This window comes from Palaemon carinicauda, chromosome 22 (genome assembly GCF_036898095.1).
Source record: "Palaemon carinicauda isolate YSFRI2023 chromosome 22, ASM3689809v2, whole genome shotgun sequence".
Lineage (NCBI taxonomy): Eukaryota > Metazoa > Arthropoda > Malacostraca > Decapoda > Palaemonidae > Palaemon > Palaemon carinicauda.
The window spans coordinates 4697397-4714356 of record NC_090746.1 but is presented as its reverse complement, the minus strand read 5'-3'; the positions used below and the strand labels follow the sequence as shown (position 1 = coordinate 4714356).

The following is a 16960-nucleotide window of genomic DNA, read 5'->3' as shown; positions in this document are numbered from 1 at the left end:
TACCCAAAATAATATTTTCTCTAAAGTCCTACATTGCCAAGGAAATTACAAGAGAGGTAGACACCTCCCCCTGGCTAGTAATAAAAGATTTTCAACCTAAGGGCTAATATTAGTCCATGATATACATGTTTTTATTTTTGTATTGTCATTAGGTTGAGATAATTTTAACAATATTGATGATTTGGTTTATTCTTTCTCTGGAAGCCACACATGCGAGGAGCTAAGAGTTCTCATTACTTTTCTGGGCTCAACCTGTGTCGCTCCGTGAAATGCTCCTTAAAGCACCATTTCAAAAGTATAAATACTGCTAAATATACCAGAGAAAAAAGTTGCATGGAATGCCAGGAATATACCCAGCTTGCTCACCCCTAAAGGGTGTCGGTATTAAAACTGGGGCGAGTGATACCACTACCAGAGGTCCCTTTCCAATTAGACTTCTCCCTCCTCAAAATCCCGTTACTACAGGGTGTCGTTCACTACAGCTACTGCCCCCCCCCCTTCCGCCCCACACCACCACCACCACCACCACCATCACCTATCCTTCTCCCATCATTCCTTGTTGGCACCCATGAACGTTCGGACGTGTTTTTCGTAGCTCTGTGTTATTTTGTGGTTTTGAAGATGTCAGGCGTTTTGGAGATCCCTGCTCCCAAGTTGAGTATTATATTTGTCTGTTTGGGATTTCTAGGTAGTGACACATGTTCATTTAATAACCTTGTTGGTTTTTCTCTCAGCCGCTTTGTTGTCGCTCCCTTCCTGGTAATACAAGCAAGGTATTCTAGAAGCTTCCACATGAAAAAGAACAAAAACATCACGAATAGAGCTCTAGTCCATGAAATCAAAGCCCCTTATATTTAGTTTTTAAATTTAATATCAATATGAATGCTAGTTTGAATGTCAGCACTTGTAGTATCTAGTTTGCTTCTGCTTTCTGCTTTCTTTCACTATAGAGGTGTAGTTGATAAATGAATAGATAGTTGTTTCATCATAAAATTGTTTATATACCTGTTTGTTTTCTTTATTTTCCTAAATGATATTTCATCTTATCATTAATAGTATTCTTAGATATGCTGTTTTGCAATGCACTTGCCTTCATGTCTCACTGTGTTATAAGTGTTCTTTTGTTGACTAATTTTACACCCACACAAGTACAAGCAAGCACCCTATTATTTTATTAAATTTTCTAGAATTCATGTGCTAAATTTTAGAACTACGCAGGTTCAAGCAATCGCCTTATTTTACATCTTCAAGGGTTTGTAATTTTATAAAATTCTCTATTCAGAAGAGAAACTTTGATTTTATGGCTAACACAACCCAAAGTCTTTCCAGGGATCTTGTAGGTATCACTTGGCTTCTTTGTGTGTTTACCAGTAAAAGGTCATCATTCTTAAATTGTGAAGTTAATAAACTCTTTTTTCCAAACCCGCTGATCTAGCAACCTCATATTTGACAATACAAAAAATAAGGCAGGTCATTGACGGGTGCCCAGGTTACTAGTGTAAGATTCACAAACATAAATGGGGCGTTATATAAGTGATGGGTTTATACTGAAGAAGGTCTGGTTTTAGGAAAAAATAAAAGATAATTGTTATAGGTGATAAGTATTGTTTTTATTTAATTTACAGTTAAAAATGTTATCTTTTGCTAAACTTATTCTAATTTAGAATTTTCTCTCTTACATTGTCATTACCCTGTACAGGATTTTGTGAACCATGAAGATTGCTATTTTTTTAATATATATTCTGTATAGCAATAATGGAAATTAACTGAGAATGTAATGTTGTTTTTCAGTTATTTACTTCATCACAGACAATTTTTTCACATAAAAAAATATTTGCTTACAGGATTGGTGTAATTTTATATTAGGATTATTCTCAATGTTTTCAAAACTTATGCCATGGATTTTATTTTAATACAATAATGTTTAATTTCAGTATGTCACATGTTATAAGAAAGTTTACTTTTTTTTATTAGGTGGCCAAAGTGTTGGATAGTAAACGATCTCAGAATGTTGGAATTTTCATTACAAGTCAACATTTAGATATAGCAGATGTTGAAAATGGTAAGAAATTTTATTTTATTTATTACTCTATTATACATTGTATTTAGTTTAGAGTAAGAGTAAAATTTACTATGGTGAGAATAATTGATATATGATTTAAAAGAATGAGTGAAAGATAAGATTTTGGGGAAGATTCTGAATCAGTGCATGGCTGGCTTTAGAGAATATGAAAGGTTGGTTGATTGTAATCGGTAATTTATTGCCAAAAATAGATTACAGAGAAAGAGTGAGTTGCTAGTATGGATAGAATTCCTGGAACAGATGAGGATGAAGAGAGAGTTTTGGAAGAGGCTTAATTGTTGGAATAACAACAAATAAGAATACTTATTGGCATGCTTGTGAACCCAAAAAGGGTAAGGAAAAGAATTTGCTATTGTATGTGTTATTACATAGCTGTTTGATGAACACATTGCTGGATGTAGTTTGAGAGAAGAAGTGACTGGAGGTGTATTTGATCTTTATTTGATTGTAGCCGAGTTAATGTGGATGTAATGTAGAAAGGGTATGAAAATATAGATGTTAATGTTAGTAGGGGTGGAAAGTTTGAAAATATCTCTGTAAATGTATGCTGGAGTTGTTGGGAAAGAGTGAATGTAAATTTGACTTAATTGAGGGGAATATAATGGAATTTTAAAGAACACTTATTGGGGAAAGGTCTTTTCTAATAAAGAAATTATTTCAATACTCAAATGAGGTTCATTTGGCTTCCCTTAGAAGCCACTAAACTATTGCTAAAACCCTTTCCACAAAAGGATTTCTACAGAAATGAAGAGAAGTAGCATCATAAACCCAAACTCTCAAGTCCTAACCAGACTCCTATTCATTTGTGAGATTATGCTGCTAATGTCTCAACAAGGAAGGGTATAGCATTCTTGGAGAGGGTACACCTTGTTAGCCTAACCCTGCAAAAAAAATTGGGAATCTATCTTAATGATACTTGCCTTGTCTGAATAAACATTAGGTATCCTAATTTGACAAAGAAACTTATTCTCTGAAGCACAACCCACTTTTCACCTTAAAACTGTTCATCACCCTAAAGCTCAGAAAGAGAAACAAAACCAAAGGCTTAAGATGGGTATTTTTCAAATATTGCAATATCAAATCCAAATTTCAGTAAACTGATCTGACAACCTGCAGTAATATAGGAGGAGGATACTGGAGAACTGTATTAAACATGGACCCATAACCCTTAATAACTAAAATAGTCTCCTCTCTTAAAATGAAAAATCTAAAAATTGACAAGACTTGTCTAAACTGGTTCTAGTTACCAAACATATTTGGATGTACATCAATCAAAATATATATGCCTTTGTCTTTATTATAGATAATTGGTAGACTGCCTCATGAAAGCTAAAATAGAAACCTTTTTTTCTGAGGATACAATGGCAAATGTACATGTGGTTAGCTGAAGTATAGGGGGGTGTTTCATAGGTGAACCACTCGCAAAATAGGTTGAGAAAATTGTTCCTGCAATGCAACTTAGGGTAGTACGAAAACAGAAATCATAGATCCATAAACTACTCTGAGGCTAATAGTAAAGAATCACTAGCATCATCATGCTGTTCGAAGACACCCTGAACTTGTTTATCATTGCCCGAATAGTCAAGAATGGAGAAAAATTAATAAAGGTCCAGTTTTGGCTAGTTCTGCAACATAGCATCTGCCTTCCATGCCAGGAGATCTAGAAACAGCAAGCAAAAGACCTCCATCTTCTTGTTGAGGGATTTCAGAGCCATATTTACATCTGACTTTCCCTGTCAACTCCAAATTTCTTGACACTAACAGAGGGAAAGACCACTTGTTTGGAGTCACTTTTCGTTTCCTACTCTAATGATTGGCAGAGACACTCAATTTCCGTGAAATGAGTTGTGGCAAAAGGTTAATTCCCTGCATTTTTGTCTATAATAACAGCCATTCTACTATGTAGAACAACTCTGACCTTCTGCTCCCTAGTTGTGAAAGTTTGCCAGGACTGTCATATTTTCTGTAAACATTGTCACTCACTTCCCCATAACCAGTGACTCCTAAGAGCGAAGTATCTCAAATATTACTAAAAGTTTCAGGTAATTTATGTGAAGGCAAGATTCCTTTTCTGTCTACATCCTTGATAATTTAAGATAATCTATGATAGATCCCACCTACCTGGGATGCTTTGATAAATGGGGAAATGTAGATGGTCATCTCACTATCTGAATAGTTCCGGTCATCTCACCATCTGAAAAGTTCCAGCTGATTCTGAATTGGCTGAATGCAAATACTGTGATCCTGTCCCAGCAATAGTTTAGAAGAAACTAGAATTCCCTGGTATTAAAACGATATAATGAAAAAGACTTCCTGAGAGACACCATGGTCCATATGAGCTTCATTCACCTATGAACCAATGGTGTTTTCACATGCTTGGAACTTGCCAATAAACATATGAGGGATTAAATCTGCTTTTCTAGTGACAAAAGGAATGAAGCTCTTTATTCTGTAGCAATGACCTACCTGAATAATTGACACACAAGGGCATTTCAAAACCAGTAGAAGACATCCCTGATCAAGTGAAAGCTAACCAACACTAGTATAATAAACATTCAATCTGGAAAAGCAGAGCAGATGATAGACCATTCACAGCTACATTATTTAGCAGTTAACTAAAGGCTTACCCCACCCTTCCTATTTGCCATACAATGCCTTTTATTGAGCTATTGGAGTGAAGAAAATTGGGAAATTTGATTTTGAAGATAAACGCCAAAATGAGCGAGCTTTGAGAAGGAAGCCAGATAAACCTCAGATGAGCTTCATTGAAACAGATGAATGACAACTGTTTTGTCTTATAGGTATTGCAACATTTCCCCCCACAGATTTTGAAGCAGTTTTGATATTGCATATATATATTTTGTATGAATTGTGTTAAAGCCAAATTTAGTTATTTTCCTGCAGTTGAATACCTTTTTAATTGTTTCTTTCAGCTGTGTATAATTTTGATACATCAGCGCTTGATGAAGAAGTACTACAGCAAGTTTATGAAGTGGTATGTAATTTGAAGCTGTTACCATTGTCATATATCCTGTGAATAACTTGTCATTAGCCTCACAGATAAACTCAGTTAATATGATTTAAGGCTTTCATCATTTCTACTTTCAGAGAGGAAGTGAAGCAGAAATTAATATGATTAAAGCACAACTAGAAGCAGCACCAGATATTCCTCTAGATAAACCAGAGCAGTGAGTAGCCTAGAGTATAACATTTCGGAATTGTTTAAACAAGAAAAAAAGTCAACGGAAATGAAATACTGATTATTATTATTATTATTATTATTATTATTATTACTTACTAAACTACAACCCTAGTTGGAAAAGCGGGATGCTATAAGCCCAGGGGCTCCAACAGGGAAAATAGCCCAGTGAGGAAAGGAAGCAAGAAAAAATAAAATATTTTAAGAACAGTAACAACATTTAAAATAAATATCTATATAAACTATAAAAAAACTTTTAACGAAACAAGAGGAAGAGAATTAAGATAGAATAGCGTGCCCGTGTGTACACATTATAATGATGATTCTTTTTAGTAAGAAGTATCTGATAGATTTACAGTTCATGTTAGATGACAAAAATATGAATAATAGTGATAAACTTACTCTTGAATAATCTAGCCCCTTCTGTATTTCTATTATTGCATGAATTAGAAATGTAGATATGTGAATAATAGAACTAAAGAATAAGAGATATGTGAATTATAGAACTAAAAAAAAAGAAAATATGCTCGTTATTGAAATGAGAATTTTTTAGAATAGAAGTACAGACTCAAAAGAAGTAAGATTGAGACCCAAAATTTTTTTTAACCCAAAAAAAAAAAAAAAAGAAAAAAAAAATTGTAGGAACTGATCTGCATTGTAACCAGAGCGCCTTCTGTATTAGGGCAGTATCAACATTTATATCCATATGACCTAAAAGTACTGTATGAGAATCATTACTCTGCTATTCTTAGTGGCTACAGTTTTCCTTTTTAACAAAAGTTTAATGCACAAGTCATTTAGTTCATATAACTTTTGACTTTTTTCAAATGGCAGTAGTTGAACTTTCATGTTGCCTCAGAAACATTTTGAATGATAGATAATTTATGGGTTTACTGTATACTATATTGAGTATTTATAATAGTTGAAAGATTTCTTGTATTTATGATTTTATTTTTATGAACTTCCCCTGGTGTTCATATTGCTTTTCTCTGGAAGGGCTGTTATATTGACTACTCGTAAAACTGAATCTATTTCATATTCTCTTCTTTCCAGTAGACTTAGGCCTTTAGCAAAGTAATGAGACCATTTAGCATTTAATGGAAATAAACCAATAGTTTTGGCAAGCCATACTGTCTTTATATTCAGTCTTTGCGTCACTGTCGGTTTAAAACGATGGGCCTTGCACAGCACTGTGAAGATTTAGAGTTTTAGTAATTTTAGTGATGTCTTCTCCTTGATTGGTAGTTATTACAGCAATCATGCTCTGCAAAAAGATAGAGGTGTTTTGTTCAACTTCCACATCCCTTACCATGAAGGTAGATCCCCTGTTACAAGACCTGTCAAATCTGGACCTTTACACATTCTCAGGCAATAAACAAGTTCAGAAATTTCTATGAACAGTAGGATTACACTTGTAGCTTGATTTTTGGATCCAAAGGGAATGATATATAAATCTGCATCCTCTGTTGTTGGAGTGCCCAAGAAGATTGCTGTACAGAGCCAATCTTAGACAACCAATTTTTGAAGTGATTCATCCAAACATGCTATATCTAACTGCATCAAAACTATCCATTGTATTCTCAGAAACTAAAGAATTCTTTTATCTGCTAGATTGTTTATGTGATCCAAAAGTCATTCTACTAATAATTTGTATCAGTGTCTAGAACTAGTTTGGATAATATTGTTAAATTTGTATTTTTCATATTTTATGAAGAGAAACTTTTCATAGTAACCTTCAAGGGATATAGATCCATGCTTAATTCTGTACTCAAGCATGTCGGATTAGTTTTATCCATTTCAGGTATTAAAGCCTCTGCATTCCATGCTTTTATCTTTCTCTGGTATATTTGGAAGGTTTATATCAGAAAAGTGTAAAGAAGGATCTTTTCACCGGGCGTCACAGGTCTCTTCCCAGAAATAGATTTTTCCTTCGTCAAAATCCCTTTTATAATGAAAATACCATATTTTGCCTACTTTCTTAGCTAAAAAGGATTTATAGATTAAGAGTCTGCTGCAGTTCTTTCAAATTTAATCTTTGGTAAATGAAGTAAGCATTACATCAAAAAATTAATTTCTTTGTCTAGTAAGAGCCATTTGGTATTATTTGGGCAAGACTACAGTCATTAGAGTTAATGCTACTGTTTTGTTTTATTAAGAGTTCCTTTTTCCAAAAATGCAATATATCTTCCTTTATCAGAAATCTCTCTTTGGAAAGAGTTTTAATGGTAGCTCATTAGTTTACCAAGTTGGTATTCAATAGAAATTATCTTGAACAATTCTGGTTGGCATATCAGGATTGCTGGACTTTAGGTTATGTAGTAGCTGATGTAATCTAATGATTTTTGCTTTTGATTAATTTTTAATTTTCTTGTTTTAATAATTCTAGTTTTACTTACATGATGTTGAGTTTTATATACGTAGGAATTGAGGCATGAGGTAATATTTAGGGAAACAATCAATAGTTTTATGTCTCAAAATTAATTTGAGACTTTATTACCAAAAGAAACTAGACTAAAAGTGAGCCTTGAGTATTGGTTGATTTTATTATTTGTAAGCTATAAATGACCTATCTCTTTCCTTCACTGGCAACCCACCTCCATCATTGTGTGGGAGTAAGCAATGTGAATATCATGGAAGGTTCAGAGAAATAAATGTAATTTTAATTTTTTTAATTTCTATACTCACTTGATGCTCAACTTCAAGATGGTAGACATATTGGTTTCTTTCCATTAATCGCTAGATTGTCTCATTACTTTACTAGAGGTCCAAGTCTATGGCAAGGAAAGATAAACGGAAATTTTTAGTTTTGCGAGTAAACATCAACATAATTGAGCATCCAGAGAGAAGCACTATAAACATCGGGTGTGTATAGAGAAATCATTTTATCAGAATTTCTTTTTTGTTTCAGATTTCTTCTTGATTTATCTAAAGTCAATGAGTTTGCAGAGAGGAGTGCCTGTTTTATGTTCCAGGCTACCTTTGCTGAAGAACTTGGTATAATACATGGCAGAGTTGATATGATGCGATCTACTATGACTGTAAGTAATATTAGAAAAGAGAATTATTGGTAAATTGACTGCTACACTGAATTTCTCTGGAACTGATTTTTCTATGAAAAGATTTATAAGCTAAGATAGAATGTTAATCTTATTATTATTATTGTTATTATTATTATTATTATTGTTATATTTATCATTAATTTATTATTCATTTATTCATTCGTTCATTTATTCATTATCATTCATTCATCCATTCATCATTCATTCATTTATTCTTTATTATTTATTCATTTATTCTTTATTATTTATTCATTGATTATTGGTCATGTATTATTATTCATTCTTTCATTCATTATTATTCATACATACATTCATTCATTATTGTTATTATTTATTCATTCATTCATTTATTATTATTCATTCATTCATTATTAATGCATTAAGGCATTGAGTGGTGTGTGTTTTTTCCTATAGAGCCACTGCTATTTAGAGGCTATGCCCTAATTTTGAAAATAATAAATATATTTGTCTATTCTCACAAGAAAAGTTCTCAATTTGTGTTTTAGTTGTAATTGCTGTAATCTATGGAATCTTATTGATCAAATAAGAATTGCAAATGTTGAACACTTGTATATTCATATTTCTTTAAAAATTTCAGCTATTAATGACAAGTGAACAACTTAAAAAGATATTCGGTCTAATTCTGGCTCTTGGTAACTATATGAATGGAGGGAACAGAACAAGAGGACAAGCTGATGGATTTGGTCTAGAAATTTTACCAAAGTTGAAGGATGTTAAAAGTAAAGACTCAGGCTTCACTTTGCTACATTATGTTGTGAATAAATACATTGAGGTAAGGATTTTTTTGGGAGGTTACCAATATGCTATACATAAAAAGTAAAACTTTATTTGTAGATATTGGCATCTAAAATTTTCAAATAATTAATACTAAAAGTTTAAGGACAAAGTCTTTAATGTTTGTTTAATTTTGTGTAACAGAGATATGAAGGGGAAGATGCTGGCACTGATAAAGTTGAGCCTCCAGTTCCAGATCCATATGTCGTTCAAAAAGTTAGTACTTTTAAATTTGAAGACTTGGAAGCAGATATGAATGAAATTGTGAAGAATCTCAAAGGTAAGAATTCCTAGAAGGAAGTGTATTTGATATATATTCCAATAATTAAGATTATGTATTTTTATAGTTACCAGTTTGGGATTTATACATTATTTCAATGAATGCTACCTGGTTGGTGTTCACCATTCTTAACCTCCTCAAAGCTACAGCTTTTTGACTCTTCAAATTATAAATTAAGAACTCTTTCCTTACCTTTATTTCCTAACTCCATAGTATGCTATTGGTCCCACAATACAGCACAATGACTTGGTTATATTAGGAAATACAGAGTTAATTCTTTCGGTTTGGTTAGAAGATAAAGCTAGAGAATCGAGGTTTGTTTTCTATGTTTGAGTTCTTAATGTTCAATGAATTGGCTGCAATTTTTCATGCAAGAACAAAACAACGTTCTTTTAAGCATACTGTATATGGTTTGAATGTGTACAGCGTTTATAGAAATGTAAGATGGAATATGTCAAGTGAATTTCAATTGTTTTGCAATTAGCGAAATAGATATTAGTGTTCAAACAGAGAGTGGGCAGTCAGATTTAAGGAGTGAGATTGAGTCTTGAATCTCGGTTTACCATTTTATGGAACAAGTCTTCAGTTTCCTGTAGTTATTCCTATTTTTTCAAATAAAATATAATGGGGTTATAAGACTTACTGTATACTGGCCAATCTACCAGCCTAACTTATTCTATTTTAGACTTTCGGCTAACATAAATAAGGGAATAGACATTTGAATACCTAGTGGTAATGATTTACTAATGGATATTCTTATTGGTGAAAATTATCAGTGCATTAGAGAATCATATTCTTATCCTCAACTTCAATTTCTTATTTTGGGTTAGTATCTTCTATTATGAATGCTTCTTACTATTCCAATTGGATTCTGAGGTAGAACAGTATAGGAACTCAAATCTTATGTGAATTCCAGCTTCTGAGACAAGCACAAATGATCCGCCTTTATTTTCAATTATTATTTCAGTGAATCCTACCTGTCGTTCACCAAGTTTTCTTGATGAATCTTTTGCTTTTTGACATTTATCGTTAAAAAATTCAAGTAATTTTCACTCTCTCACTCCAGTTGACTCACCCCTGTAGTATGCTATGGTTGGGTTAGCCATCTGTAGTATTAAATGGTAAAAAATCTTATCATTGGTACACTTCTTAATTGCTGTCGATACACTCTGCTGCACGTTCTTTCATTTGTTGCACTGTTGTCCATTTTGAGTGTTGTGTATTTTTTTGCTTTCTAAATAACTCAAATGTATACAGGAATGTCTTCTGGTGGTTATAGATTTATTTACATGCTGAATATTAATGGAATAGGTTACTCTTAGAAGGAAAAGATCCTCATTCCATTTGAGTTTTGTGTCGGGAACAACAATATGATTTAAAATATAAACGTATGGAATGTAGAGAGTTCCCAGATAGTGTTATGAGAATAATCTAGAAAGTTTTCTGTTCTTTTGCCTCGCTGTAATTTTGTACCATCTTTTGATCGTAACAATGGTGCTCAGCGCACTACATTCAAACCCTTCATCCCAAGCTTTGATTTATCAATTTTGTAAAGTTCATTTAATTGCAAAACCTTTACCTTACCACAATCCTGATTTATACAAATACAGTACTGTAAGTACAATAATCAGATTCCGAGATATAACAAAGGTTTCAGAGTACAAGTCAATATTTCCTTCCTCCTGCTTATGGATCAAGTGCTAGTGATCAACCTATGTGTAATGATAAGTAATGTTGTATGTCGTATTACTCCTCTAATACTGAGTGCGCAAATTTTTTTGTATGCCTATAACATTGTGTGAATAGGCAAACAAAGGTTGCGTCATAATACACCTTGCCCAGCCCACACGACTTACATACATATACCAAAGGCACTTCCCCCAATTTTGGGGGGTAGCCGACAACAACAAGAAACAAAACAAAAAGGGGACCTCTACTCTCTACGTTCCTCCAGCCTAACCAGGGACTCAGCCGAGTTCAGCTGGTACTGCTAGGGTGCCACAGCCCAACCTCCCACATTTCCACCACAGATGAAGCTTCATACTGCTGAGTCCCCTACTGCTGCTACCTCCGCGGTCATCTATATATGGCTGCTAGCAATCGTCAGATGATAAATTAGGATTTCAATGTAGGTTCCACTACTGTACAGCACTTCCAAAGGGATAAGTTTTTAAACAAGTCGTTACCCTCGTATGTCCGAAGACGAAAGTCCTACTACTGTATTGTGATTGTTGTTCTTAATTTTGGATAGATTAAGAAAAACTTATTCTTATATCTGTACTTTTTTAATTGGATCTTAGGACAGTTATGAATAGGTATTTTGAAAATCTGCCTTATCATTTTTAACTTATAGAATGGTGTTTGTTTCAATATGGAAAGAGTACAAACCATCGTTCTCTACATAGGTGAAGATAACAGTGCAAGCTGGAACACAGCTATAAAAACATTTAACGAGGTGTCAACAACTGGCCTAGTTGTTACCATTGGGTAGCAGGGAAGCACTACCCCCCCCTGCTCACTCTCTTCAACACCACTTAGATTTCAGCCGTGGTTGAGAGTGGATGTTCTCTTCCATGCTCTTGGAATCAGCCTGCTCGAAAAATTTTATGTTTATTTTCCTTTTCGCATGTGTGAGCTGTGTGTGAACCTTCGAGGTTGCCGACATGCTTGTTTGTCCTGGCATAGTGGCGTTTATTTCAGTAATGGAGATTCTCACCGGCATTGCCCTTCGTACAGAAGACACTTCTGCCTTCAGGCTTTTCCATGTGATGATTGTTGGGAGTGGCTGTCGTTCCAGTGGGAGCAGTATGGTAGGAGGAGGAAGTAGTGTAAAAGGGAATCATTGCCCTCAGGGTCTTTCTTGAAGTAAAAGAAATGATGACTACTTAGATTTCTTCCTCCCTTTGCTGGTACCCTCCCCTCTCCCTCCTCTGTTGGTTGATTGAGCAAGAGCGGTGGCTTTTTAACCCTCGGGGCAGCCCTCAAGTGAGGAAGCTCATCCTGTCTCCCCTTCAATACCTTCCTCCCTTGGGGAGTCTGCATTCCAATATGCTTTGCGTCTCTTGTGGCCTTCCTTGGGACTTTCAGGTTCCCAACTAAGGATAGGCTTTTGAAGGTGTTGGTTTGTGGGGCTCAGCAGAACAATGCTTCTATTCCTGGCTGGGCTGGGTTTGGTAGTTTCCCTCTAGAGCTGATAGGAGGTAGTCCCTCCTGCTCGGTCTCTTGGCCCCCGGAGCTTTGTCCTCTCAGCAGATCCTCTCCCATTTGAGGATATGTGGGGGTAGCTCTCAGGCGAGTGTTCCCCCAGCACACTCACCCCCGAACCTCACCCTTTGAGCTCACCGACCCTTTGTGGCTTTCGGCAGATGCTTTTACAAGTACAGGAGGTTGTCCCCCTCCGGGTAATCCGTCTCCCCAGGTAGCTCAGAAGCGCCAGTGTGACTTGTCTTCTGCTCGCACTAGCTCTTCTGAGGTCCTGGAAGATCGCTTTCGTGACCTTTCTGGGGACCAGTGGCTCACTAGAGACTCAGTAAGTCTCCAACCCTGAACGCACTCACCAAGTGCGATCACTATCACACTCACCTGACTAGGTTGAGAACACATCATGTCATCTGCTCAGAGAGCTTACCCACCTGTGCCTTGTGTGCACTCTCAAGCTCTTAAGCAGACTTTACTGTCTCAGGTAGAATGCACAACACGGCCCACACGATCACGCACCTACAACTATGTGCCCATTCACCCATTGATGTTTGAGCTTGTCTCGCCAATGGGGATAGCACGCACCACTCTCGGAGCATGTTATCAGGCTACAACGGCACTACAAAACTCCAAGGTTTAACTGTAAAGCCTCTGAGCTTAACCCCTTCTGGGAAAATTTAGAGGTTTACCTCATCAATCTTAACCCACAGCACTGTAAGCAGAAGCGGTAAGTTACACCTCCTCTGAGCAATACATTTCCCTGGGTTTCCAAGATTTTGGAAGACCCCAATCTTAGAAGTACTGTAGGTTGAACGCGTTGTAGTCTGTCTGGCAACTCGTGAGGCAGGAGTCAACCCCCTACATCTTGTTCCCCTGTGGGTCATACTGAAGTTAATGATGACCCATCTCCAATTCAACCAGGTTTAAGTTTAGAAGGACTTTTCTGAATCAGATGATACCATAAGGAAACAGCTAGCCCAAAGGGTCCTGACACGCAGGAAGGCGAGTCGAAGTCAATGTTTTTCTTGCTTAACTGGTCTCCCATTATGGTTGATTTTCCATGGTATTTCATATTATTGAATTCATTAAGTCCTTTATTTTAAGGAAGTTCATGTTTACATTGTTAGTGAGTTTTTATTCGCCTTCAACCAATATTCATTCACCATGAATATTGTTGCAATTGCTTGAGGTCAATTCATTTTTCAGGCTTTTATGGTGAAAGTCTTTTGCACTAAGTATTTTGGAGACTATTAAGAGGAACTATAGTGGTGCTTGGACAACCTGCAGTTTACTCTATACTATAACACATTTCATCCTGATAGTTTCAATACCATAGGGTTATTGCTGAGTGACAATAACTCCTCCTGCTTTTGTTACTATTTTGTATTAATTCAACAATTGCTTAAAGGGTAGATAAGTAGCATACAGTTCCATGGTGGGCCCACCGAAGAAATTATCTACTGTATACTGATATCCTATAGATTTGAGGCTTTCATCCATGTGTTTATAATTATAGAAAATTCTTTTTATTTCATGTATTGAAGCATTGTTTTCCAAGAATCCTCTTGAAATATAACAATGGAATCAAGTTCTGTTAGGAGGGAATTATACACTTTCCCAACTACCAGCTTTTCTGAAAATACATGATTATGTAGTTTAAATTTTTAATAAACACTGCTGAGCTTCTCTAATATACTTTAAAGGCAATTGTAAGATAGTATTTGTATCTGTGAAATTATAATTTATATATAATCTTTTTAGCTTAGTGGTTCTGTTGATTTTACTGGGTGTCTTTTTCAATAGTTTATTAATTTTACATTGGATCCAAAATTTGTAGATAATGTGCAAGATTGAATTACATTGTATTAGTAGAAAGATTAGAAGTCTGGCTTTACTAGTTATTTCAACATTTATTTTTCAGTGTGTGAAAATCGTGCCAAAAAGGTCATCGAGAAGTCTGATGAAGAACATTTGCAGCCATTTAAAGATCGCATGACAGGATTTTTTGTGAAAGGTAATACTTTGATTCTCATTCAAGGTGTTTATTGTTACAAGTATTTATAAAGTTTGTAAGTTTTTGATAACTTTTGTCTGTTATTTCTGTATTTCTAAAATTTAGTAAAGCATTGACTGGTTTACATTATAGATTACCCATTTGTGGTACGCGATAGATTCTTTGCTACTTCAAGTCAGTGGTTCTGGGTGGAAAGTAGTTGTACCAGTGGGCTTTAGATATTATTACAATAGTTTGGTTTGTTTATTGAAGTCTGATATGAGTAATTTTACTTGGATGTATAAATCATAGCCTAGTTTGTTCCTACGCACATACAAACTTCCGAGTCATTTATATGGGTTTACATCCAAGTCGTTTTGCTGCTACCAGAAAAGATAATAATGCCTTGCTGGCAACCGTATATGGTTATTAGCCATATCTCCATGCCAGGTTAGCGTGCTCCCACCTCTGTGAGGTTGGTCCGTTCTCCTTCTGGTCGCTGTTGCTGACATTTCTCCTAAGCTACAATCACGACTCCAAGCTGAATCAGAGTGCCGTTTTCCTTTTCAGTGCTTTCTCTTTTTCAGTATGCATTGTGAATATGAGTGGTTTTTCAGGTAGTATGCAGACTTGTCCCAGCCTTGAAGGGTGCCCATGAGGAACCTTCATGAGCCTGGTCGAGGTAGATCCGCATCCGTTATGTCCAAACTGCCGTGGTAAGCAATGTTCTTTTGATTCACAATGTGATTTTTCTAGGGAGTGGCTACTCTCCCAGTAGAAGTATCAGGCCCTTTACCACATGAAGATGAAAGATCTCCTTCCGCTTCTTCCTCTCTTAAGGGCAAGAAACGGAAGCCTCTTCATGCGATGCATGATCTCTCCCACTCCGATCCTTCTTTACTGGAGTTTCCTGTAACTCTAGTAGCTGAGAATAATGGCCATAATAGCATTTTTCAAATTAGTGAGACATTGATGTTTTGTAGTCCATTAGGCATAGTGGACATGAATTTATCCCTGATACTGATTCATTTGGCTTTGGCCCTAGTACTGCCTAAACATGAGGCTCTACAGGTATCCTTAGTTCCAGATTATGCTGATCATAATAGATCACCATCTCCTCCCACAAGCACATTCAGTGGTGAACACCATACCTTTATTTCAGGTTTTCAGAACCAATGAGATTTCTCTCATTTGGAGGATTCTCCAGTCAAAGTATTGAAAGTATCTCCTCATTCTCAGCTGAGAATACCTTCTCTTCTGGTGAAAGACAATGTTATCTTTCCTTGTTCGAAGGTTACCCTCTTGGAAGGTGTATATTATTCCCCGGTTAAAGCTCTTAATGAGTCCTGTTTGCCTCGTACCCCAATGGGCCCACAACATCACTTTTATCCACAAAAATATCTGCTTTGCTGGCCTAAGAAAACTTTATCTTTTCCAGGTAATGTCTAGACATCCACAGTTATGTTCATGACAGATTCTAATTTACAGGTTTGGCTGATTCGTCTGAGTGTGAATCCGTTTTCATCTTTCAACAATCCTTTTGAAAGGCAAAAGTAATCACAGTTTCTACCAGCTTTACAGCTTCACGTGTTTTAGCCACACACGTAAATATCCCTCCACATGTACACGCTAACATCACAGAATGCGCTGCCATCTCAGAGGACCCTTGCTCTTATGCACAACCTGATTATTCTGCGGTTCAAGTATGTACCTCATGATCGTGCGCCTATTTCAACTTAAGTTGGAAATTAGGCTGCCTCTAGCTTATGAGCCCCGACTCGTTCCAACTAAATCTTTTGTCTAGGTCTGCATAAGTTGAGAATAATATGAATATACATAATCATCAAGCTGCTGAGAGAATAGCTGAACCAGAATTTTCTGATTTTCAGAGATATGAGAAGAAGGAAACAGAGAAGCCCGTGCCCCGTTTCTTCGGGTGGTACCACCCACAGCACCAAGAGATCAATCTTCAGATAGTACAGTGGTAACGTGTTTGCCTCGCATTCGCGTGGCAAGAGATCGATTCCCGCCCAGGGCCGTGAGTTTAAGCTGTTTACTGGGGAGGCTACTGCTGTGGTAGGGCACCACAGTGGGGGGTTGGGCTTGCCTGGCTGACGTTCTGGTGAACATCTATTCTGATGGAACTGGAACTGAAACCAGACACCTTTAACCTTTAATATTCTGCTTCCAGATACAAGTGTTTTAGGTGGAGTTCACCTAATAAATCTTATTTCTCACAGGTATCAAGCTCGAACAGAGAGTCCCCTGTTGTTCAGTCTCTGTCCTACATGGTCAGAGAATTATATTCCAGGAGCAAGCAAGGCTCCACCCAATCTTTTTCAGTTGTCGTTCT

The 16960-nt window shown here is 36.1% G+C and overlaps 1 protein-coding gene across 3 annotated transcripts in view; it reads left to right on the top strand.

Annotated features, from left to right (window-relative positions):
* LOC137616297 (uncharacterized) overlaps positions 1-16960 on the top strand; it is a 308280-nt gene that overhangs the window by 278620 nt on the left and 12700 nt on the right. For all 3 annotated transcript variants that reach the window (XM_068345942.1, XM_068345941.1, XM_068345940.1), the window contains 7 exons: positions 1975-2062; positions 5017-5078; positions 5192-5271; positions 8191-8320; positions 8940-9134; positions 9281-9416; positions 14536-14628. In XM_068345942.1, coding sequence (XP_068202043.1) covers positions 1975-2062; positions 5017-5078; positions 5192-5271; positions 8191-8320; positions 8940-9134; positions 9281-9416; positions 14536-14628 — 784 coding nt within the window. The remainder of the gene's footprint in view (positions 1-1974; positions 2063-5016; positions 5079-5191; positions 5272-8190; positions 8321-8939; positions 9135-9280; positions 9417-14535; positions 14629-16960) is intronic.